At 36.4% G+C, this 25,991-nt stretch overlaps 1 protein-coding gene across 26 annotated transcripts in view; it reads left to right on the forward strand.

The window, feature by feature from the left end:
- The window catches only part of MAP2 (microtubule associated protein 2), a 254,155-nt gene that overhangs the window by 211,315 nt on the left and 16,849 nt on the right, over positions 1-25,991 (forward strand). For 13 of the 26 annotated variants that reach the window (XR_005557860.1, XM_039352914.1, XM_039352918.1 and 10 more), the window contains 8 exons: positions 1,152-1,403; positions 6,268-10,086; positions 10,284-10,490; positions 11,332-11,466; positions 17,097-17,158; positions 20,461-20,637; positions 22,236-22,386; positions 23,738-24,081. Coding sequence is in view for 25 of the 26 variants with exons in the window: in XM_039352914.1 (XP_039208848.1) it covers positions 1,152-1,403; positions 6,268-10,086; positions 10,284-10,490; positions 11,332-11,466; positions 17,097-17,158; positions 20,461-20,637; positions 22,236-22,386; positions 23,738-24,081 (5,147 nt within the window). In the remaining variant the exon portion in view is untranslated. The remainder of the gene's footprint in view (positions 1-1,151; positions 1,404-6,267; positions 10,087-10,283; positions 10,491-11,331; positions 11,467-17,096; positions 17,159-20,460; positions 20,638-22,235; positions 22,387-23,737; positions 24,082-25,991) is intronic. The other 13 variants (XM_039352925.1, XM_039352927.1, XM_039352931.1 and 10 more) reach the window with 6 other exon arrangements.

Raw genomic sequence — 25,991 nt, forward strand, 5'->3', positions numbered from 1 at the left:
AGGCTATAGTTAAAAGGCTCGCTAATCCAAAACAATATTTTATATGTAAATATGAAAAAGAATAAAATAAAAATAATAAAAATAAAGGACATTGTCTATAATACAAAAATGGTTATATCTTAATGCAAGTTTCTGCATGTAAATAGTAGAACAACATACACCTAAAATAAGAGGGTTGAAATATCCAATAATACTAAAATGGCCTTAATTATCTAAAATCTTATCTGAAGAACCTACTTTTCCTACTTTATTGTCCATGACAAGATTGAAAGAATACCATAGCCTTGCTAAGGCCCATACACTGTATTTTTTACAACATTTGAACCTCAGTAGGACAGAAACAGAGATATCTGACTTCCCTACCCTCATCTCACATCATAAATGGCTTTTGAAGTATTCCTCATCATTTTCTCTGTGGAAAATATCGAGAACAGGTACAGCTGATGATGTCATGTTTTAAATTCTGGCTCATTTCATGTGTTAACCAGTTCTAAGATTACAGCACTTTTCATTTCTAAAATGTAGTTTTAGAACCCATATTTTTTTCAATAGCCATATCCACCAGGGAACCACAAGTCATTTTCAATTCTGTTGTTTTTACTTGAAAACAAATGCTTTGTTTAATTCTCTACATTGTATCACAAATTTCTTAGTATTGGGGGCTATTCTGCAATGTTCCTTCCCCATTTACCAATACTAAATGAATAGTATAATTCCAGGTTATTTTAACTTGGGTAGCTTCTAAACCAGAATGATCAAGTGATTTTGGTCTTTGGTTCAAAAATGAATTAGAATCATCAGCAACTATATAGTTAAACAAATTTAGATGTTACCGTAAATCACAACTACCTTTATCAGAGAAGAAGACAGAGAGACAGACAGGTTTGGTTGTTGGGACAACAAGGCTGAACTTAGAGTATACTTTTTAAGGTAAAAAAGTAGTATATTAAGGCATTGCGAGCCACAGAAATTAACCCATTTTTTAAAAAGCGGTATGTACCAATTTTATAGTACTTGAAAAAGGTAAACATAAATGTAAAGCTTCCATACATAAATGTTTTATATGTGTGTAGACCATATAATATTTGTTAATCTTGAAGCTGTTGCCTCATTTTTCCATACTTTCCTTCTCCTTCCTGCTCCCCCCAAAGAAGAAGAAGAAGAAGAGGAAGAAGAAGAAACAGTCAAAGGTCCCATGGCTGATGACCCCAAACCTGAGGCTCCCCTTGATGAGAAGTATGAGAAAAGAAGTGGGCCTGCTGAGCCTTTGGAACAAACAGAGGGTTTCTCTGAGGCCCAGCAGGATTCCCTTCCTGAAGATCAAGTGGATCACAATGAGGAAAATATAATCCTCATTGGAAAGGAAACCTCAAAAGCAAAACTGCCTTCCTCCGGTGAGGAAGGTATGCCTGCGTTAGGGACCTGCATGTCTTGGCTGCATAGGAGCTGCTTTTTGGTTTTCTCCCCATTCTCTCATTGGCCTTTCTTCCCATTGATTTGTCCTCATGGTTGATGCTCTTGTTATTATGCTTGAAGAGTGTGCACATGGCAAGCCAAAGGCTGTATGATGACATGTTTTCCCACCACTGCAGTAGATTTCTGACTTTTTTAGGGAGTGTTTTCTACTCATGATACCATTTGCAGTGCAGCCAACCTGATATGCCATCCCTTGTCCTTACTCGTTGCAGATGTGTTTGCCAGTCACATTGCTGATATTTGTGTCTTTCTCTTTATATTTCATTTCATTTTGGTATGGAGGTTCATCTGTTTTTCATTTCAAGAAGCAAACTGATTAACCCTGACTATGGCGTAAAATGCTTACTTTGTAAATTTTTTTTGTGCTGTGCAATCTACTTTTGCTTATGCTTCAATACATTCTGCCTCAAGTTTCCCTAAGGCTATTGCTGCTTATATCATATCTTTACCATTCATTGCAGCCCACCATGACACTTGTTTCATTGCCAGGATTTTGAGTTTGCATCTGTTTTACCCTTCTTTCCAGCTGTTTATCTGAATGGAAGTCCCAGTGTGAGAAGAAAATTCACATGAATCACATTGGATATTATAGTGAAGGACTAAATAAATTTTAGTCATAAATTTTCTTTGACTTACATTGCTCATTCTTAATAAACCAGATTAAGTGTGGTCTAGCATATATACTCACATTTCTCTGCCTGTAATAACACAAGCCCTTGAACAAATAATTGTGCACTGGTTAAACCTAATTTTCATTCAAGGAATATTTGTGGGAAGTCTAGTTAAGGCTCTCATAGCTGAACATACATCACAACAGCTGCAACTGTTATAGAATTAACTTTGCTTCTTCTTACTTCACTAAGGTTTCATCATCCCTTGACTATATCAACAAACAGGTAAACCAAGCTAGTTATGATAGGGATCAAACATGAATATAATCTCAACTAATGAGAATTGTGTGACCAGGATAGTGTAGTTGGGGATTCCAGCACTGGAAAGGATTAATGTTCTCTTCTTCTACATGACTTTTCCTTGTTTACATTTCCCCTCTACTGGTATTTGGTCCCTTAGTTACTGTTAACCTTTTTAAAAAATGGAAGATTCTAGTCACTGATGAATTTTCACATCATTTGTGTCAAAAGTGACTTGTCTAATGAAACATACAATAAAATAATTGAGAATAAGTTATTTTACTGAGTAGTCACTAGATAAGACAGGGAGAAAGTGTAGGAATGACATTCATTTTCACATGCATTAAACCAATACAATTTTGTTAATTCCTTTATTCCCTTAAATCAAGGGAGAATTTGAAATTAATTGTTGAAGATGATAGATTCCAAAGCAGATTTGTTAACTTAAAAATAGACTAGCTTACCTTTGTAAGTCCATTCAATAGAATATTTATGAGCAAAAACTAATTTGCCGCATTCATTGATATTGATCTAAATTGTAATTTTCCTAGGAAAGAATTAATAATTGGAATGAGGTGTAGTAGAATGTTCATTGAAAAATCAACCTGTAATGAAAGGTATAATAATAAAAAATGGGAAATAGGATAACAAACAGTCTCTAGCATAAGTTTACAACATTGTGTAAGACTATGATGGGTGTTTACACAAGGCGAAAGATGGGGGGTAAGGGAGAGAGAGAGATGAACTTAACAAAACACTTGAAGTAATTGAAACATAGGCTTAGTATTTGGGGCAGTTAGGAACCAAGGAGAACCTTGAAAATTAAGACAAGAGGCTGACACTTTGTTTTGCTTCTTCATCTTATCTCTCACTCTCAGTTTAATGCATATGTTTTAATTTGGAAAAAGGAATTGTCAAATATCAAGAATGCATAGCTGGCAGAAATTCTCTGGGTTTTTAGTTATGAATCTTCTCCAGCTCTATCTGCCTGAGACAGGGATTGATCGTGGGATATTTTGGAGGCTGAATTTTTCATCTTGGAAGCAACGAAGTCTATGGAAATGTAAATACTAAAGATCCAATGCTTTCTCCTACCGTGTGTTTCAGGGTCACAAAAATGCCCTGTGCACAGCATTTGAAAAGGCATATTTCAAAGGGCTTAGTGCAAACAAAGACTTTGAAACAGCTGTGTCCTCTGGAAAGCTCTCTTGGCTGCTTTGAAGGCTGTCCCCAGATGTTTCTACCTTCATGTGGCTGCACAACTCTTTTTCTTTAGCAGCCCTAACAAATGTGCATGGAGGTGCAGAGAACTAGAGGCAGCCTTTGTAGCAATCATGACAACTTCCCAAAAGATGCAACTACTTTAATGCTTTGCTTAAGGGAAGGGTACTTTACTTGCACCAGCATACTTTATGAATTACTTCTTTATGAATGCTTTGCTCAGGCATTACATCTTATTACTATTCAATCATATATTTCTAAATTGTTTTTTTTTCCCTGAGGCAGAAATTATTTTCCATTATGGAAAATTCAAAACAAAGCAAGTAAAAATGTTTTTCTGCTTCCAGACAATATATGTATATCTTTTCTGAGTCTTTTGTAGAACTGTCCATCCACTGGCTAAAAAGTAGGCACAAGCTTCCTTTCCAACCAGAAGCAATATATTTTTGTTTTGAAGCTCAGCTTCTAGAGGGATAAGAAGCTTTCTATCTTTTTTTTTTTTAAATGACTGTTGGGAATCTAGGCATTATGATTCATCAGGGAGCTGATCTGTTTCCTCCCCACCTTATAAAATCCACAGAAATTAATGGGTTTTATTATACAAATGAAGCAAGTATAATTCTTCACATAGCACACCATTTTCATTTTTACAGTCATTGATTCTAATTGCATTTTTAAAAATTAAATCTGTTCTTTGAGTATAGTTTATTCAGGGACTATTACAATATAGTTGTCAAAACTACCAGACTTAAAGATGGTTCATGGTTCATCATCACATTTCCAGAGGTATCTAGTCAATCATTGTTGGAGGCAGAATTCTGGACTGGACATTGCTTTCCATCAAGCCATTTATCTCAAGTGTTCATCAGTTAGAAGAGACATTTTTTCAGTTCTGACCCAGGAGGCTACTCTGCATATGGAAGCCAATTTCCTAGTGTGAAACCGATTCTAAGAATTATATTGTGTGGTTTTAAACTGCTTTATTTCAGTGCTTTCAGAATGCTATTTATTATTGGAGTTCTTTATCCTGAGTTTGAGGAGGTTACAAAATCATTAAAGAATTCCAGTGTTGCAAAATGCAAATGCTCTGGGAAACAAATCAAGGGCAGAAGATTATATTAGAAATAGGAGAAATCCTTCCGATTGTGGTAGTGTTTTTCCTCCAGTTTTGTCTTTTTAGAAAAGTCATTTCCAATGTATTGGTCAATAACTCCTATATTTCATAACCCATACTTCCTAACCAGCTTTGCAAATGGAGAGGTTAATTGAAATGGATGCTACTAACATTTATATGTTTTGCAGCCCAATTCAGATGCCTCACTGATCCCTGGGCTTGCCAATAAATGTGCACAATTTTAATTCCTTCAAAATAAATGAATATGCCTTTTGCTGCATACTGAGCTGAAATGGTTCCTACTGAAATAATTAAAAATTCAATGCCAGGGTCAGTTCTGATCTTTAAATATGTATAAATGGGTAGGCATTATTACAAACTGATATGTGTGTGTTTGTATTGTACACACACACACACACACACACACACACACACACACACACAGTGCCCCAATAATTGATTTGGGAGAACTTCATAAAATGTTTTGAAAAAGCATTATTATGTAAACTAGGGTTGCATTTACTTCAAAAATGATTTGGAATTACTGTTTTATACCTCACTCAAGTGCAAATACAATGCCTATTCATTAAAACACAGTTCCTTTTTTCAGTATTCCATTTGAGTGCAAAAAAAGGATGCGGTTACTGCTAGAAATACTTTAAAGTTGCACTTTTTAAGAACTTGATTTATTAAAATGAATTTATATTTTCTTCAGGTGGCATGAAAGTCCAAGAAAAGATAAGCATGCTTGAATGAATAGCAGTGAGGTATTGTCCTTGGGGTTGAGCAAAGTATGGAACACTGCTTCTGAGTCACTATCAAAGCCTGCAACAGATGTACTATAAATGTTAATGTGTAATATACACAAAGATTAATAACTGAATTCCATTATTTTTTAAACGTTAAATATTCAGCCTCGGTTTTTCAGCAATATTTCAAAGTTGCAGTACAGTGATTTTGTATGAAACTCTTGCAGGAATAAACATTCTATCATAGTCTTGTTTCTCAAGAACAGTTTTATGATACTAGAATTTTTTAAAAATTTATTTAAAAAGTAGTCCCCTTATCCCCCAATTTGTGTAAAATGTTGATTGGTATATCCATTTCAGTCTTATCATGATTTGGCCAGTCAGACAAAAGGAATAATGTCATTAAATGGATGTAGGACTTTGAATTTTAAATATAGCACATATATGCATTCACACACACATTTATATACATATTTATTATATTCCAGAATCTTATGTCAAATTCATTGTATGGTAAAATTTTCTAAGCTGAAGTTGGATTTATTTTTAATCTAATAATTGTTACAAACAAATATAACAAAATACAGCTAGGTTTATCAATATAAGATTATTAATCGTGCACTGAGAGAGTAAAACAATAATAAACATATCTCTAATTAGTTTCCCTAGTTGCATGTAGCCAAATTTTTACAACTTTGCCATGCCACATTATGCTATAAACTAGTTTTCTCTTTCATTAAATGCTTTCTATAAACTGTTCTAAAATCCAATGCAACAACTGCAGATTTACTTTCAGCCTCGAAGATGGAAATCCATGGACAGGAAGTTACGAGCCTTTTCACAGCTACACCTTTCAACACCAAGGAACAAGAGAAAGGAAATAGACCCAGTGAGCACCCCGTCCAAGATGCCTTAGTTCCACAGCCAGCAAAAACAGAGACTATAGAAATGAGAGAACCGCAGTGCACAGGAGAAGAGATGACATTCCCGTCTCAGTTGGGGAAAACTTTGGATGCCACTCTGCCAAAGAAAGAAGAGGCTTCCACACCTCAAGAACAAAGAGATTTGTCAACAGAGTTGCATAAGAAAAGTACATTAGATGAAAAGGCCACAGAGACCCAGAAACCTACCACAGAAGCACCACCCTTGGAATCTAAAGATGATCAGATGACTATTACAAAAAATGACTTTACCTCTCCTGCAAGTATTTGTTCTTTGCCCTCAGAATCTATAGTGGACACAACAGGCACAGTAAAAAGTGCCTTTTTTCCTGAAACCTTACCAGGTATTCTACATATGTCTGAACCAGAAGAGAGTAGCAAAACAACACAAAAGTCTACTATTACAGAAGACCTTTCAAAAGATCAAACAATGAACAAAGAGCACGTAAAAATACAGGAAGAAGAATTTGCAGTGGTGGCTACAAGTCCCTCACAAGCCATTGTAGAACAAACTCCAAGCCAGGTTCCCCTTTGGGAAGAAGAAAAAGATATGACTGAGGATGAAAGTGATGAAGAGAGATACTCCATGTCCAGTAGACAGAGGATCAGAGAACTGGGTGATCAATCTTTTGCTGCGTGTAACCAGAAACCAACTGTTCTGGGTAAAGAAGTTATGGGAAAAGATGTTGATCCTAAAGAAGCATATGATGCACACAAAGCAGAAGACTTGGAGATAACTGGAGAATCAACAACATGGAATATTAAAAAAGATGAGAAAACACATGGTGCTGAGGTCATGGCAGACCGATTCAGTAAAGATTTCCCCCCCGAAAAAGATGAAGAATGTTTGGATACCACTGTATTACATGAAACAATAGAGAATGCTCCATCTGAAACACATAAAGAACCTCAGGAAGACAAATGTACTGAAAAAGAAGAGAAAAGTAAAGTGTTTCCTGTTACAGATTCAGATCCCCACCAAATGAGGATAGAAGAAGATAAATCAGGTATGTCTACATATTTTGAAACTTCCACTCTTAAAGATGAAGTTATCAAGCATGATAAGGTACAACAAGGCAACGATTACTATGAGCTGAGTGATTCGAAAGAACAGATTTACGATGTTTACCATAAAAATTCCCTTGTCTCTAAAAAGGAGATTGATGACTATCAGCCAGAAGCATACCAGCAGCCCAGTCCACCTGCTCATGAACTTGGATACAGTACCCTTGCCCAGAGTTTCCCAGAAGATGATCTTAAGGAACCTAGCTCTCCTCCAGAAAGAATGTATACTATTGACCCCAATGTGTATGGAGATAAGAGAGAACTCCACAGTAAAAATAAAGATGACTTAACTCTCAGCAGGAGCTTAGGGCTTGGCGGAAGATCTGCTATAGAACAGAGGAGTATGTCAATTAATCTCCCAATGTCCTGCTTAGATTCTATAGCACTGGGATTTAACTTTGGACGTGGTCATGATCTTTCACCTTTAGGTTCAGATATTTTAGATACGGCTAGTGGAGATGAAGGCGATGATTACTTGCCTGCCACCACCCCAGCAGTAGAAAAAGCTCCCCCCTTCCCAACAGAAAGTAGGGAAGAAGATGAAGAACAAGAACAAGAAGAAAAGGAAGAAGAAGAAAAGATAGAACAGTCCAAATTTAAAGAATCAGGAGAGATTCAGGTGGAGCCTTTATATGAATCCCCTTTCCTAGCTAAAGATTATTACAAAAATGGGACTGTAATGGCTCCTGACTTACCTGAAATGTTAGATTTAGCTGGCACAAGATCAAGAGTAGCATCTGTGAGTGCAGATACAGAGGTAGCACAACAGAAATCTGTTCCTTCAGAGGTGGTTATTGAGGAGAGCTCTTCAGTCCAGCAACTTATGACTGATGAAAATCACATGACTCTAAAAGCTGACAGTCAAATTGAAGATTTAGGTTACTGTGTTTTCAACAAATACACAGTACCATTACCATCTCCAGTTCAGGACAGTGAGAATTTGGCAGGAGAAAGCTGTTCCTATGAGGAGAAAATGAGGAGAGGTGTAGTTACAGATCTCTCATTGATAGAAGTGAAGTTGGCAGCAGCTGAGAGATCCTATGAAGAAAAAGAAGTCTCCGAGGACTCCCCAGTTTGGGGCCAGGACTTTGAGCAGGAGAGAAAAGCTATTGATAAATTAGATACTGTGTTAGAAAAAAGTGAGGAACAAGCTGATGCTAAAGAAATATCTTTTCCTGAAGACATTGTACATGAAATAAAGCTTGGTTCAGAGCTAGTAGATGTTAATGATAAAACTCTAGTTGAACCAGAAAAGAAACCTTCATTAATTAAGAAAGAGGAAAATGCTATTGATGTTGCTGCAAAGATAGATAAGGGAGAATTGTCCTGCAAACCAGACTATGATGCTATAAAACATGATATGGATTCTGCTGCTCGGCAAGTGGAACAGGAGTATCAGAGTAAATTAGGAGGTCATATCACTGAATTAGTTTCAGAGCAGAATAAAGAAGACCAAGAAAAGATCCTCTGTACATTACATCAAGAGCCTGATCTATGTGCAACATTGGAATCTAATCATGCGAAAGATACAGCTAAATTGTCTGAACTTGAAGTTAAGGAAAAAGGACCTAAACCTGATCTGGTGCACCAAGAAGCAGTAGATAAAGAAGAATCATATGAATCAAGTGGAGATAATGGTCAAGTGCAAGAGGGATTGTCTGGAGAAATTTCAAAGCCACATGAGGTCAAAATACAAGAAGAAAGCCCATCTTTATTAGAGGAAGAACATGCAGCACATTTTCCATTGGGACAATCTACTACAGAAAAAGATATATCAAAAGTTATTCAAGAAGAAACAATAGAAACTCAAATGGAGAACATAACAGAGCATAAAGTAGATCAGGTGGATACTGTGGCAATAACTGGCACTGAGAATGTGGAGAAGTTGCCCTGTGATTTAAAATACGAGGAGGCAAAAGAAAAAGTGGAAGAAGAACAAAAGGAAGAGATTAAGCAAGAGGAAGAACGAGAGGAAGAAGTAAAACAAACAAAAGAGGAAATCAAGCAAAGGGAAGAACATGAAAAAGAGATTAAAAATGTAGAACAACATGAAGACATTAAGCATCTGAAACAACATGAAGTGGAGATTAAGAAAGATGAACATGAAGAAAAGGCTAAGCAAAAAGAAGAGGAGGAGATCAAACAAGCAGAAGGACAAGAGGAGGAAAGAGATCAAGAAGAGGAAATCAGTAAGCAAACAAGTAAAGAAGAGAACTTGGAGAGACCCAGGGAAGAAGTCTGTGCAGCTATCCCCGTGGAGATACCTGAGCTCAAAGGAGTAATAGAATCTGTTGTTACAGTTGAGGATGATTTCATTACAATCGTGCAGACAACCATTGATGAAGGAGAAGCCAATTCCCACAGCGTGCGCTTTGCTGAAACAGGCGGAGAAGGCTTCTGTACTGAAGAAGAGCTGGAGATGGAGGCAGAGGTTATTGCTCATGTTGAAGCAGACTCAAAAGGAAAGTCTCCGGAACCTCCTGGCTCAGCTGAACAGGAAGAAATCCCAGTCACTGATTACAAGACCGAAATATATGATGATTATAAAGATGAAACAACAATCGATGACTCCGTCCTGGATACCGACAGCATATGGGTGGATACACAAGGTGTGCCTTATGCTTTTTCATTCATTCATTTTGCGTTCAATAGACTATATTAATAATTAAAAATAATTAATGGCAGTGCAGTCGTGAATGTTATTAAAATAATATCAGCATGAATCAACCAAATTGTTTAAAAGATTATCCCAGCAAAGTACAAATAACTAATCCTGTTTTTGTTATAATTTACTCTGATCCTGCAGATGATGATAGGAGCATCATGACAGAACAGTTAGAGACTGTTCCTAAAGAGGAGAAATCAGAGAGAGAATTGCGGAGACCGTCTCTTGATAAACATAAAAAAGAAAAACCTTTAAAAACTGGGAGAGGCAGGATTTCTACTCCTGAAAGAAAAATAGCTAAAAAGGAACCTAGCACAGTCTCCAGAGATGAAGTGAGAAGGAAAAAAGGTTTATATAATACTTGCTCTTTTTCCTTTTATGCTGTACTGTGGGTTGCTCATCTGTATACTTTTTCATTAAGAACATACATTTGTGCTAACATATAGTCCATGCTACTTCCATTGCCCCACTTTTATGCTGGTGATAACAGCAGCTAAACATATGAATAGGAATTCATCTTCTAAGATTCATTAATATTGTCAGCACCAAATAATCTACCCTAATAATATTGGGGCTGAGTATCCATCTAGCAGTATTTCTACCTCATTAATTATCACGGCTTCCATGGGACTACTCTCAATTCTAATCTTTATTAAACAAAAGAGAGAAAGAGTTGTCAGTAGGTATCCATAAGACTTCATTTAATTTGAATCAAGGTAAATGTCCAACTCTCTGAACCAAACCATATCTGTCAAACCACAGCTAGGTTGGAAGCCTTCAAAACTGAACGTCTCATAAGGATCTCCTTGTTCTTAATGTAAGTCAGTGCTCCTCTCTTTCCATAGCTTCATAAGCTGCCCAGCATTGAGGCTACCTGAGATGTTCAGACAGGGGAATGGATTACAATGATACAGGGGCACAGATTGGAATAGAAAGAGCTTGCGTTCCCACCCTGTTAAAATGCATTTTCAGTAAGATGGTGTAATTTTGGAAGGGATGTGTATGGATAGGATGACATAATTGGTGAAAGCTCTAATATCTTAAATATAGATCATGTGGGCATTGGTACACCCAAGTCAGAGTTAAATGGCTAAGTTGGCACTAACAGCCAATATGTTGATTTGTTGAAATATATTTCTATTTATAATTTTTTATTTCTGATTGTATGCTCTTGTTTTCTTGTCTATAGCTGTGTATAAGAAAGCTGAACTTTCTAAAAAAGCTGAAGTTCAGGCTCACTCTCCCTCCAGGAAAATCATTTTAAAACCTGCTATCAAACATACTAGACCAACTCATCACTCCTGTGTTAAGCGGAAGCAGACAGGTGACTGTGCTGTCTTGAATTTATGCAATGTGGCTGGCAAACATAGACATTACTATTCTCATTATTATTATTTGTAGTCTCATTGCTCTATTGGCTGCTCTAATTTTGATTTCAATTTTTTTCCTCTCTAAGAGTGTTTTAGCTCTCATGAGTGATACTGCTTTTATTTTTTTGTATCATACTCTTTTCATTTATTATTATTATTCGGAGGCCATGATCATGAATGCTTATCATGCTTGGACTTCCCAAGTTCTGTAGCTGTTTATTGTTGATAATAGTGTTGTATAAATCTCTCTATTTTGCTTTGTTTTGTTTTTCATTTTTGCTCTGTTCTGGTGGGAAAGTGCAAATGGCTTTGAACCATGTTTTACATTTTTCCTTTATTCTTTTACTGTTTTTCTTTCATGCATAATAATAAGAATTGCGACATTATTCCACTTTGTATTTATATTGTGTACAATAACTCTTTCAAATTGATGGCTGATTTGTTTGCTAAAATTGTTATATATTAAAGCACGGAATCTGAAACAAGTAGATATTTTTGAACAGAAACTCTCCTGAATGTGAATATTTGCTTACAGTGAAAAACGTTGAAAATACAGGAAAAGAAAATGAGGCAGTACTTGCAGCTAATTATATATCTGTAGTTATTTAGGAGATTTTTGGATTGTACAATGCTCTGCAGTTGAAGAGATTAAGATAAATAATTTACAAGGAGCAACATTTGTACAAATCCTTTTCAGGACAGATTTGCACCCTTGTCAATAATTCTACTCGGGTGACATGCAAATAATGATTGAAATATGCATCTTAGAATTATTTATGTGGTCATGTATGCTTTTTATTGCAATCAAAGGGGAGATGACTAAATACTACCCTTGATCTCTTTATTTTATATACAGAATTAAAGTGCACGTGAGGAAATGTTACTAATTTCAGGAAAACATTTTTCCTGGGAATTCCAAAATATTTCTTCTCTAGTTTTTCTGTGAATATAAGGTTATAAAACTGGAGTGCCAATCCATAAACAGGCAAACCTAAAATTTCTTTAAAATTGCATCAGCCTTCTTTCTTCAAAGTTCCGAGAAGTTATCTATGATAGGAGTCCCCAATCTCTGGGCTCCAGTCCATTACTGGGCCATGGCCTATTCCCAACTGGGCCTTGTGAGTGGTGGACCAACACACGTGTGTGTGTGTCTGTGTGTGTGTATGTGTGTGTGTGTGAATGCAGCCTCACTTGTGCGAGCAGCAGGCACCAGCACTCACAGCCCCACCTCACACAAATGAAGCTGCCTGCTGCTCGCACAAAACCATCTCCTCTTCCCCCCTCCCGCATTGGGCCGCCAACCCGGAAAGATTGGGAACACTGCTCTATGAAGAGCATCCTGGACCCCTATGTAAAAATGAAGGAAGACGCCATTTTCTTTAAAAATCTTTTCTATTGTCTTGTTGTCTTTAAAGAGGGTGGTAGTGGGCAATGAATATGCCTTTTTTTTTTCTACATTGGTCCATAGGTTTCCATATCCAAAAGTAGGAATAAATACCAGTTAAATTTCCTATGAGGACAGCATTGGGCAAAATGTAGCATAGCAATTGACAACAGAAATGCCTTCACACTTTTGTGGCAGAAGTAATTCTGCAACAGCACTTCCAATTTCATCTACACCCACTTCCAATTTCATCCACACTTGAGATTGGAATCTTGGTCATTGAGCAAAGTGGTCATTAAGCCACAAGCCCACGTGACTGCTTTGTTCAAAGATTGCAATCCTGGCATTCCAAGTTACAACCATTAAGCAATTTCCCTGGTCAATGTGAAGTAGAAGTCCTCTTGCAGGCAGCCCTTTTGTTCCCAAAAGTTATTGCAGCTCACCAAAGGACTTTAGCTCCGCGCTGTGCACAGAGAAGAAATCCTTTGTGAGGCTGCAGGAACACAGATGAAATCTTTAGGATGTAATGATCTTCAGAATTTCAGCACTTTTCCTGCAGCCCACCGGAGAATTTCAGCTTTTTTCTGACCCCTCTGCTTGCAACCTTCCCTGCCTGCTTCCCAATTGACTTTCTGGGGAAAATGGCAGAGAGGTTTGCACATGGTAATCACGTGATTGTGGGGAACTTTTATTCACATGTCTTTATAGGCTATAAAGTTCCCTTTTCCCAGCTGTTGTAACTTTGAATGGTCATTAAATTACTGGTTGTAAGTCAAGGATTACTTGTACATTACATAAAAATCAAATATTATACAATTGTTTTTGAATCAGAACAGTTTAGTATAATTAAAGATAGACTTTTGCCTACTCATTAAAGTGAAAAGCTCCTAAGAGTGTACCATTGTTGCATGACCGTTCTTGTTTCTATATGATTCAAGCCAATCTTGATTTTTGCATTAGGAAATCCTCAGTTCCCAAAGAATTGCAAGAGACTAATAGAAGACTTAGTTCTAAAATTCCTTCTGTTGTATCACGTATTGATCGGAATGGAGAACTTACTTCTCAGAACGGAAAACCAGAAATAGAGTAATTAATTACAGTTACTTAATTTCAATTAAGTGATATTTTTTATTCCAAACAAAACTCAATAAATAAGGATACGATAAGCAAATGATGGATATGGTTGAATATCACACAAACTCATTCTCTATAATTTTCGTGACTCTAATTGTTTACTTAGCAGCTGCAGGAGAACATTTCTTTCTTAATTTTTTATGCCCCCATTGTAGAGAATTGTTTGTGGTTCTCATTAGCTACTTTGAGGCACTGTTTTTGACAAAAGCTAAATACTATCCTCTACATTAGTATCCCAAATTAAACTCAGAATTTACATTGAACCAAAATTGAGGTAGCCTAATGATCTCTCTGCATACATGTCCCTACTATAAAGATTTCCAAAAATTAAGAGTTTTGTTGTTGTTGTTGTTTTGTTTACTTCCTGGGAGAAGCTGGCAAATTTTTAATTACACAGTTTCAAGAATATTGGCCAGATAGCAAATCCATTTAAAGTTATATCCCTGTTGATTATCTCAGTGTCTGTGCACTTTTTCAAAATGCTAGATGGATGGAACAAATTTACTTTTAAATGAGCAAGTAGGGGGAAATGATAACATTTTTCCTTGTATATCTTGTATATCTTTCTTTATTCTCTTGTTTTCTGTTATATGCACAAACCAAAGAAATGTCACATTTGCACGCTCCCTCCTGTTTATGTGGGAGATAAGAAAATTAAAACTTTGCATTTCATTTTTAAAACTTCTCATTTCTTGTAATACTGAATCTGAACTCAGGAAAACGGTTCAGATCCTGGCATGTTCTGATTAAAGTTGAGTTGGCCATAGTTCCAACACAACAGGAGATCTCTTCCTCCAGCTTATGTTCAGAAAGGATTTCCCATAACGTGGAAAAACTATAAGAAGGCCAGGGGTGGAGGATAGGGGAAACTAGAAGAATCTGCTACTGATCAATAGCTTTTTTTCTTTCTTTCATGGAAGATTGACTTTTGTGAATTAGGTCAAACTACAGTGTACTACTAAAGCAAGACTTGATATGGTATTTATTTTCAAATACCCAAATTTCAAATTGTGTATCTTCAAATTTACTTTGAAGAATGAACTGATTTGCAAATCTGAAACCCTTCAAAATATTTTCAGTTTTATATAAAATATGTCCCATATTTGCCAGCTTTATTAATTACGTATTGAAAAGCTCCCTAAGGAGGTTTTATTTCTGTAGCTGCTATTTCAAGCATTATAAGCTGGAAATCTTTCCCATTAAATCAATGGATCTTCTTTCTACCAGAGTAAACTAGATGGGGATGTATATGAAGTGTAATGGTAAAACATAGATTTTGAATAAGGCTACTTCATGCAAATACACATTCAGTACTTGTTTCTTTTTATCTTTTTTATATACACAAAAAAGGACACTTTGAAGAAACCACATTGATTTTAACCATTGTAATATGGTAATATGAATACTATCATCTGAACCTAATCTAAATTTGTACTGCAGTTTTTGGTTGGTTGAAAAAGTAAGACTGTGTTTCCTTTGTGACATCACAACATCCATATCATAGGACAAACAGAAGTAGCAGCTTAGGCTTTGAACTGGGAGAAACATGTATTAGGCTGGTTTTCCTCATCTTAAATTTCATGCTGTGTGTCCCAGAATTAAACATGTTTCTTGCATGATTAAACTGTTAATCGAACTCCAAGGGACAGGGCGAAGTCATGATCCAGGTTTATTGTTCAGATGGAAGAATTATTATGCTTTCAGGTAAGTCATCAGTAAGGCATTTTCCCATTGTTTAATAGCTGTGGATCACTGATACGTGATTCAACCAGAAGAATCTATTACGTGGAAGGGTGTGTAAGTGGGTAGATGGGACCAGTAGTAGAGCTAAGAAAATATAATGCAGGTAGCTTGTGATGAAGATATTGACAACTTAACCACACTATTTTAATTTTTTTCTTTTAATATATTTACCAATAATTTTCTAACATGATTTAAGGGTTTATTTTAATGATAATGTAGTCAAACTGATAATAGATACTTCCTTGCAAACCATGGAATGTTTGGCCATCTTGGCCACTGGAAATAATTCCGAGTGTAAGGAACTCCATCCAAATCTCTAAACAACGTATGTTGTAAACCATGCTATCTGCTGCAGTTGTGTTCTTTGAATTTAACTGCAAGCAATGAATTGGTGATGATTAATACAGTAGGATATATTAAGCTAGGCACAGATATTCAGACTGCATATAAAATGGTTAAAGGGGTGAGGAAAGGATATATGCATGCTGCTCTTCTGTATCTTCTTGTATCTTTTCCCAACCTTCCTTTGATGATGATGGAAGATCTCAGGACCATTACATTTGACTCACCTGGACACCATGGAAAACATACATGGAACCAGAAATGCTAGAAGGGTTTTCCTCCAGCTCAGAGTAGGAAGTTTGGAAACTGAACAGTGAGGGATGTTACACTCAAGTCTTGCATGTTGACTCATGCCCACGCTGTCCTTTTCAACCATAGAGGAGAAGACTGAACATACATGCAGGGGTTTTCCTACATATACATACAGTATTCCAACTGGGCTATGTATTTACTCACTGTTTCTTTAAGTACTGTTTTCTTTATGTTTGAAATTGGCTTATGTGCAAACCATTTAAATAATGGATAACAAAATGAAAATAAAACCCATCATTTCAGTATCCTATTCTTCTTTTATTTTAATATTCAGTCTTGCCCTCATTTGTAATATTCCTAGAAGATGCAATACATACGTATAGGAAATGGTTTTAAGTCATAACCAAAATATTACTAGTGCTCATATGTTTAAAAAAGTGATGGTGAATGTTTTCAGATTATTGCTATTTGTTGAATATAATGCTGTAATCCCACATCATTCAAACCTCATAATTTTCTTTGCAATGCTCTGATGGTAAGATTTTTAGAGAATATTGAGAAGTGTTATTCTTTAATTTTCTAGTTGCAATTTATTTTTTAATTAGCAATATTTGGGCCAGTAATTGGTTCATTATAAATACTGCATGGCAATTTAAATTGAAAATATTAAAGGTTAATTTGGAGTTATGATTTTAAAACGTTAACCTTTCCCCCCTTATTTTTTAATAGCTGCTGGTGGTGAAACAAACCAGACGCCTGGGGTATTTAAGCAAGCAAAGGAAAAACTTTCGGTAGGTGAATTTGCCTTTATGTGTTTTACATGTCTGCGTATTTTGAATATTTGGTGGTTTTAATACCATAAATAACTTTAAAAACCATTTGGCAGTTTTAAACAAATAGTTTCTTTTTGACTCACTTTGAAATTAATCATAGATTCTTAAAATGTTCTAATTGCTGTATTCTGTAAAATTACAAATTGACGGTTAGAAAGATATTAAGTTTTCTATTTTTTGTTCTAGTGAGTCCATCAGATGCAATTCTGAGAACTTCATGGCATTACTTTCAATCTACCAGTCTGATTCATTTTTGTAAGAGGAAATACTAGAAACTAAATCTGATCTGCTTTCTATATGTTTAAAATCCAGTGGCTGCTGCTCTGCCTGGGGAAAAAAAAAGGGGGGGGGCAAATTCAAAGTTCAGCCAATCACTGAAACTGGGACTGAATGCTAATTCAGCTAGATAAGCAAATTGACACCAGCACACACTGATGCAGGGCCCCTGAGTTAAAAGGCAACTGAAAATTTGGCTTCGTGGACTCTCAAGACATTAAGCAAAATCTAGATGGAAATACAATAAAACTAGTGCTGTCATAGCCTCAAGATGCAAAGAGAAACTGATTTCATTAGCATAAAATAGGAAATCAGCGCAATGAACCACCAGCAGCAGAACAGAACTATATCTTTATCACCCATTGTTAACCATAACAAAGGAAGGAGTCATTTATGTTACTGGGAATGCACAAATATGTTTGACTGCCAAAGGTACAAGGCACTTTATCAGATGTGGTAGGTACCATTCATAATACCTTGCTTTCCATGATTCTTCTTTGTTCAAGACCACAAATTCAGTTGACTGGTGACTTACAACTAGAGGGTCTATGAAGTGCCATCTTTTCTTTTAGCTTCTTCCCCACCCCCCTTTCCTGGGAAGAGAAAGATGGGAGGGAGGAGAATGTCTCTCTCTTAAACCATACTTGTTTTAACAAGAAATGGAGGATGAAAAAGGATGTGGCCAGAGTTGAAATGTTTCCCAATTCTTTATATCTATTTCTCCAAACATATATTCTGTTTTAGTCTATAGAGAAAATCTCCTCTGATCTAAATGTACCTGTTTATAAGTTTTGCAGCTCAAATCATAACTGGATGAAGCCATTGAGTCCAGCTTAGTGCAGAAATTAAGATCAAATTATAGGTACAAGAGAACATAACCAAGGAAAGGGAGCCTACCAATCCAAATCACCAGACCTTCTATCTCAGACCACTTGCCCCATTCTCCAAACGGAGCATGGCATTGTCCAAATGGCATGCGGCCCTCAGAGCCTCGTGAGAAGGCCGCACATGATTTGGACAACGCTGCATACGATGCCTTGTGAAGGGCCAGACTGGGCACACTTTCTCAGCAGTTGGAGGAAGAGAAGGGCAAAGAGCATCTGGGAGTGGTAAAGCCAGTGGAGCATAAGGCAGCCAAAGGGACACAGATGATGGGGGGGGGGAATAGGTGAAGGGAATTGAAGCACCCCTGCAGTTGTGTGCGTTGGCTGCCCAAATTCTGATCCCATGGCTGCAAAGGCATTGCAATAGCCATAGCTTTGGGAACTGGGCGTAATTACCATTTCTCTAGTGCTGCTCCAGAATGTGCCAGATAGAGAAGAAAACTGTAAAGAAAGGAAGAAAGAGAGAGATGGCCTATCCCATAACCCGGATGTTATAAAAATTAGATACCTCACATTCATTTGCACGGGACATGCAGATATATGAATAAACACATGGCTGTCCTGTTTCCTTTTATCTAACATGCATATGTACATTTGCCTGTTTGTCTTTAATACCTTTGCTCACCCACTGAAAGTATCTTTTTCCTTTTTATCCAGAGGCCACAGCTTTCCAGAATTTGATAGTGAAAGAATAGTAATTTGCATATGTAAATAAAAAAAAATCTTACACTTCTGTCCAATTCCTATCATTACTTGAAGTGATAATTTCAAGTAGCAAGCTTGCCCCTTGATTACCTTGTCTGCTCTGAGCACATATATCTTAGGATGGCAGAGAGTAGCGGTAGATAAAGTAGCATTGTACTTAATCTACTCTCTCCTTTAAAGGAGATTGTATCTTTAATGATGACTGTTTTAATAATTGTTTTGATCTATTTATTGTTTTATTTTAATAACTGTATACTGCACAGAGTCACTTTGTGTAAGATGGGTGGCCATATACATTTAATAAATAAATAGTTGTCTCTAAAATAAAGCTGTCACCTGATGGTTACACTTCTTGGTCTGTGGCTGGGAGACTGGAGTTCAATGAACTTCATAGAATTTTTCTGAGAAAAAATATGTACAGGATTAAACATTAGATTCATACACAGTTTTTTTTATCTCTCAAACCTTGTATGCTCACTTACATCCTCCTACATCATAATACTAATGGTGCCCATCAAATCCCTTCTCTATTTTGTTTTGAAAAGAATCAGCAAAACTGTTAGTGATATCATAAGGCTTCCATAATTGGCTTTGCCAAAATTAGTTGACTTCGTAAGGCAAGGACTATATTCTCTCCAACGTTAACAAGATATAGCAGTTTGTCTGTGACTGTTGCAGTTAATAATGCATAACACATAACATTTTAATATCAGTTTCAAAGTAATATTGTCCACTAAGATTCTAAACACGAACTTAAAGTGCTTATTGACTTATTTTTATGAGATCTAAAAACCCTGTATCTCACAATAACATTATAAAAAATATGAATATAGGCTGTATTTACCTGAGTGAAGTCAGTGCGAGTGTAGTCTCAGCCTGGTAACTGAAGGAATCCTAACTTGGATATCAATATTTTTTGGTGAATATTATTACTGAAATTCTAGTCTTAAAACCTGGAAAGATGATAACACTAAAAGTAGAAAAATAGAATGGTAGCATGGGCCAGTGACAGTGTAAGTAGCTTCAGAAAAAGCCACAGTCAACTTCTGAAAAATAGCATTCATCTTATGCTTTGAACAATGAAATCACTTTACTTTAAGGCAGTGTTTCTCAACCTTGACAATTTTAAGGCATGTGGACTTCAACTCCCAGAATTCCACAGCCAGCAATGCTGGCTGTGGAATTCTGGGAGTTGAAGTCCACATGCCTTAAAATTGTCAAGGTTGAGAAACACTGCTTTAAGGTATGCTTGCTTTAATGTAAGAACAATAGTACAATACAATAATTATTTTTAAGGTTCTGGTTTGAATTCTGTTTTCCATATTTCATACCTTTTCTGTTTGTCTCATTGTTTATCTCTCCATTACATTCTTCTTTTTGTTTTCCTATAATTAGACTTCTTCTTTGTCAAAGATTCCTGCCTCAAAAGTTAGAGCAAAATCATTGCTTCCTCCAAGACCCAACTCTGCTTGTTCACTAATCACCACTAAAAAAGTTGTTTTGCGCAGTAAAGACAATTATATTGCGTGGCCCTCTTCAGCGGGCCCAAGGGACTATTCAAAAACAGCTCAGGTAAGGCAGTTGAGGTAGAACAAGAATAAAGACAAATTCCCACATCTTTAATTTTTTCCTTCACTACGGAATATGGATATCTTATCTTGATATCCTTTTTCCCAAATGAAAAAGAACTGCAGTATGTAAGTTAGAAATGGAATCAAATCAGTTTATGATATCAACAGTTCCAATGTGTCACTTCTCCTGGTTCACCTATAAGATCTATAAAAGACAATTAATTTAGTCATTCCTCACCACAGATCACAAGTGATGAGAAAATTCAGTGGTGATAATACTCTTCCCATAAAACTGTTTTTGAAAAACAGTATGAGAGAAGGAACAGGAAGAAATGCAAAGGCTGATTTACAGATTCTGGCAGGCTGGCAAAGCAAACTTCAGAACACCAAGAAGTGCCAGGGGTGGAACCCTGTGAGGAAGGCACATCACTGAGATGGAGCTGAGTTGTGATTTCATAGGATGCCAGACTGTGGAATTTGTTGCCCTGATAACTGCCAGTATTAGAACTTAATTTACAAATCAGAAAAATAAATTTGATTGTTCAAAAAGCTTAATATATTGTTTGATTCTATTCAATATCTACACATTTCATAAGATGCATATAGCGGTAATTGTCATCTTATGAGCATTCATTCAGCAAACCATTCAAAATTATGATAGCGCTGAATGAAGAGACATACAGTCCCTGCCTGAATTTAAAACCAATGTAGTACCGTCATGGTCATGTGATCAAAATTCAGGTGCTTGGCAGCTTGCCTACTCTTGGGAACACGGCTACTGCCCCCTCCATGACATGGGCTGGAAGACCTAGGCCCACAGGGATGGATGCAGAAACCTGATACTCACCAGAAGACTCAGGAGTGGGGGGGAGGGGGGAAGGCAGGAGGCCTGCACATCACTGAGCCTAGCTGGTTAAGGTTTCTGGGAATGCAGGAGGAGGCAGAATGCCTGCATGACGCTGAGCCTAGCCAGTTGAAGCCTTCTGACCTGCAGCAGATTTCTGCATGCTGGCTCATTTAATGGCCCGGGTAGTTGCTTAACGACCACAATGGGAATACCTGGGATTGTGGTTGCTGAGCAAGACAGCCACATGGGTGTCTTTCTTAACAACCACAAAGATTTACGACCAACATTCTGGGCTCAATTATGATCATAAGTCGAGGACTATTTGTAGTAGGTTTAGGCCATTTGCTGCAATAGAAGAGCCCTTGCCTAAAAACTCTGGCTATTCCAAGCCATTTTTGTATGTCGAGAAGTCACTCTTCCCCTGTTTCCAAGTACTGAGTGAGGGGTTGTTCCATTTAGCTTCAGTGTGTACGTCTGTATGTGAGTCTATGAACATATGTTCACAGCAGGGAGGCAAACTTTCTTTTTAAATGCAAATAAAATAAGGCTGTACTGATGCAGTCAGAGCCAAATTAAGTCAACTTTCTGCCCTCAATCTTGGAGTTTACCCTTTTTCCTCAACAGCTTCTGTACTATTGTACTATCCTGCTATAGTGTAACATTCCCTTATGGCTTGAATGTGAACAAAATTAGCCTGGAGCTGAATACCAAGACATGTTTCAAACCAAAATGCTTCCTGTTTTTTGCATCAGGATGGAATAAGCAAGAGTCCTGAAAAGCGCTCCTCTTTACCAAGACCTTCTTCCATTTTACCTGCCCGAAGAGGTATCTCAGCAGACAGAGAACGAGATGAAAATTCTTTCTCCCTGAACAGCACCATCTCATCTGTACGACGAACTACAAGTATGTCTCTTGCCCAGACTTAAACTTGGAGGCACAAGCTCAGGGTTCTCTAATCTATTTTGAGTTAGACAACATTTTTGAAATTTTGAAAGCATGTTATGAATAATCTTACAATAATTATGCTATGATGGCCCCAGGCAGTCTCAAAAATTCCCATTTATCAGAAGGCAAACTAGGACCATTATTCCCTGTAACCTTATAAAATGCAATCTGTTCTTTTGGTTTAGACACCTAGAGTTTATGTAAGACCCAGAAATGTTTCTGGAAACAAAAAAAAAAAAAAAATGCATTAAAATGACACTTTTTTTACAATATGTTAATCTCCATTTAATTTTTTTAAACTAAAAGAACGAGATGAGATGAGATGAAACATAGAGTCTGTCTGGCTTCAAAAGAAATGTTTATGGATGCATTGGTGGCCACATTGCCATGTTGAGGAAATAGGTTTTAGACCAGAGATTATATCTAAATTAGACAGCAACCAGTTTCTGCTCAGCTGTGTTTCTAGTGTAAGAGGAATGTGTTATATATTACCAGATAAGAAGATCAGAAAAAAAATTCTAGATATACTATAAAATATGGATTTTTTTGTAACTGGATACCTTTAAAAAAGCTAAGAAAATTCTGTGTTTAGGAAAAGAGAAAAGTTCAGCAGAAAAAAGGTACTCCCTGGACATATCCTAAGTTTCTATTTGTATGGTTTATACCAGTTCCTTGAAATATTTGATAGCATAATTTTAAAATATATGAAAAAAAATGCTTTGCATTTTGTAATATTTAGCATTTTCATTTAGAGAAGAAATTTCCCAATTTATGAAGAGATTCTAAATTTTAAGCATAATTTTAATTTAGAGGTACAGGCAGGACTATTGAATCTGAGCTGCAAAAATCCAAATATCCGCTAATCAAGAGTGAGTTTTCTGTGTCTTTTTCCTGTCATTAAATGACTGCCAGATATTTGCAATCCAGCACTGATAGTCATAGGGAGGGATGAAGCAAGGAGCCAATGGAGATATTGGAGATCAAAGTCTGCATTAAGCTTCAAATCAACTCTAACTCTCTTTTTTATTGATTTCCCCTTGGGGACATTAAGCTATGAAAGATATAATTACAAATATCCAATATTAATGATTTTTAATTTGCTTTACATCCTAACTGGTTTGTACTCCATGATAATCTTGTCATTTAGTGAAATATTGTTCAATTTTAAGTGTCACACTGATCTTCAGAAAGTTTTAGTAAAGACTGAATATTTTTGTGATCAGGTTCTTTTATGAACAATTAGATGCCAGTTCTCTCTAGGAAATGGTATGAATATCATAGAACAAACAGAATTCTGTTATCAATACAGGATCAGAGCCTATTCGAAGCCGAACAGGAAAAAGTGGTACATCAACTCCAACTACTCCAGGATCAACTGCCATCACTCCTGGAACCCCACCAAGTTATTCTTCTCGTACCCCAGGAACACCTGGTACCCCTAGTTATTCCAGAACCCCACATACACCGGGTACGCCCACATCTGCAATTCTGGTACCCACTGAGAAAAAAATTGCTATCATACGCACACCTCCGAAATCTCCAGGAACCCCTAAGCAACTTCGTCTGATCAATCAACCTCTACCAGATCTCAAGAATGTCAGGTCCAAAGTTGGGTCAACAGACAACATCAAGTATCAGCCTAAAGGGGGGCAGGTAAGGGTTTTTATTCTAAATTAGTACATTTAGAAAGGATTGAGAAGAATATGCAGTATTGACTTGTAGCTTCCAAAGGCATTCTTCATTAATTACAGTACACTTCTAATTCTGTTCTGATAGTAATTGGCATCTAATTATTCATGCTTCTTGTTGCATTTGTTTAGCTTTTTCCCTAGCGGTAGATTTGAATGTAGAAGAAGTCAGTATCCTGTATTAGAAAAAAGGCAATTACTTCTGATAAAGTTAAAAGAAAATCTGCAGAATGGAAACTTCCTTTAAACCTCACTTATAAACTTCTAGAGGCTGAAGTTAACCACTTAAATATTTTTGTTTTATAATCTGACTTTATGCTGATAGAGGGATAACTCTGTGAAATACATTGGTATAATTTGCCTAAGATGCAAATTGTGCTTTATTACTTGTGAAATTTTATATGTATTTTATATGTATTTTATTTTGTTTATTTTTGAATTGCTTTTAAATGATGGTTACAGATTGGAGTTCCAAATATCTGGACATTCCATAATTGGTAAAAATGTCAGAATGTGTATACACTAAGATTTCACAATTATTTATATTGAATGATCAAGTGTGCTTCATTCATCAAAAATAATTCCATATTATGATGCTGTTTTATTTGGCCTCTCAGAAAAATGTCATGCAACTTCATATTGCTATAATAATATCTTCTATCCGCTTGTTTGGGATGCTTTCATGAGAGAATCCTTGACATCTGCATAGAAGGATTAAGAAACCAAAGGAAGTATCTACTACCAGGAGAGTTCTGTTACCTGTAGAAGAATAGCAGAAGCTGCAGCAAACCTCCCAATACCCCAACTGGTTCAATTTGAGGGTTGCATTGCCTTCTTCCTGATAGGGTTATCTTCCTCAAGTTCTGCTGGGAATAGAAAGCATAGTTGGTTAAAGAGCATTAAACACTGATGTGATACTTGGAGATCAGCATCATGCCTCAAAAGCTCTTGGGTCAGACTTTTCACACTTTCTGATTCTCCAGATTCTAATTATTTGATTTTATTGATTTACAAATACAAACATCATTTGGTCTCTTACCTCAGACCTTTTCTTGTATTGGACCCTTAACATGTCTCTCTGCTGCTTTTGCCCTTTCCCTTTAAACTTTTATATTTCACAATCCATTGTAATATATATTTAAATCAAGTCTAAATTCTTTCAAGGTATCTTTACTTTTTTTTCAGACTGATTTTGATATTCAAGAATTAAAATCAGTATATTTGTATTTTTGCAAGTTTAATAGCACAGAAAGTCAACTAATCTCTCCCTTGAAGCCTTCAAGCTGGCATATAGCTAAGTACCACAGTTTCTTACTTAACCTTCCACTGATTGACAAATATCTTTCCCTCCTATCCACAAAAATAGAATATAATAATATGCCACAGCAGATGATCCACAATCATTTTGGTAGAAAATGCAGACAGCATACCATTGCTTAGATGATAAAGCATAAATCTGGATAGAAAAGTCCTCATTGGGTACAATAAGGCACTTACAGTGGCATCTTCACTTAAAGATTTTTCTGAATGACTGTGGCCATAGGAACATGTTACTAAGGTGAGTGGGAGAGGAAAAAAGAAAGAAAATCCATTTTGAGCAATATCTACACAAATACGAGGACATTGGAGCCTCTTTGAAGCTGCTCTTTTTCTCTTGTGCACTATTAAACTGAGGACAGAAACTAAAGACAGGGTTGTATGACAATTGTCTCTTATACAAATAAGATACCCCCTTGGGTTGCTAAATTAGCATCACGGCAAATGTTAACGGTTAAAAAGTTCTACAACCACATTGGAAGGAGCTATAGAAGAAGGCATATATATCCCATTGCAGATGGGAAAGCTGCAGCTTTAAGTGCACAGCCAGCATGTAAG

This window comes from Crotalus tigris, unplaced genomic scaffold (assembly GCF_016545835.1).
Source record: "Crotalus tigris isolate CLP2741 ecotype Arizona unplaced genomic scaffold, ASM1654583v1 scf7180000018485.2372832, whole genome shotgun sequence".
Taxonomy (NCBI): domain Eukaryota; kingdom Metazoa; phylum Chordata; class Lepidosauria; order Squamata; family Viperidae; genus Crotalus; species Crotalus tigris.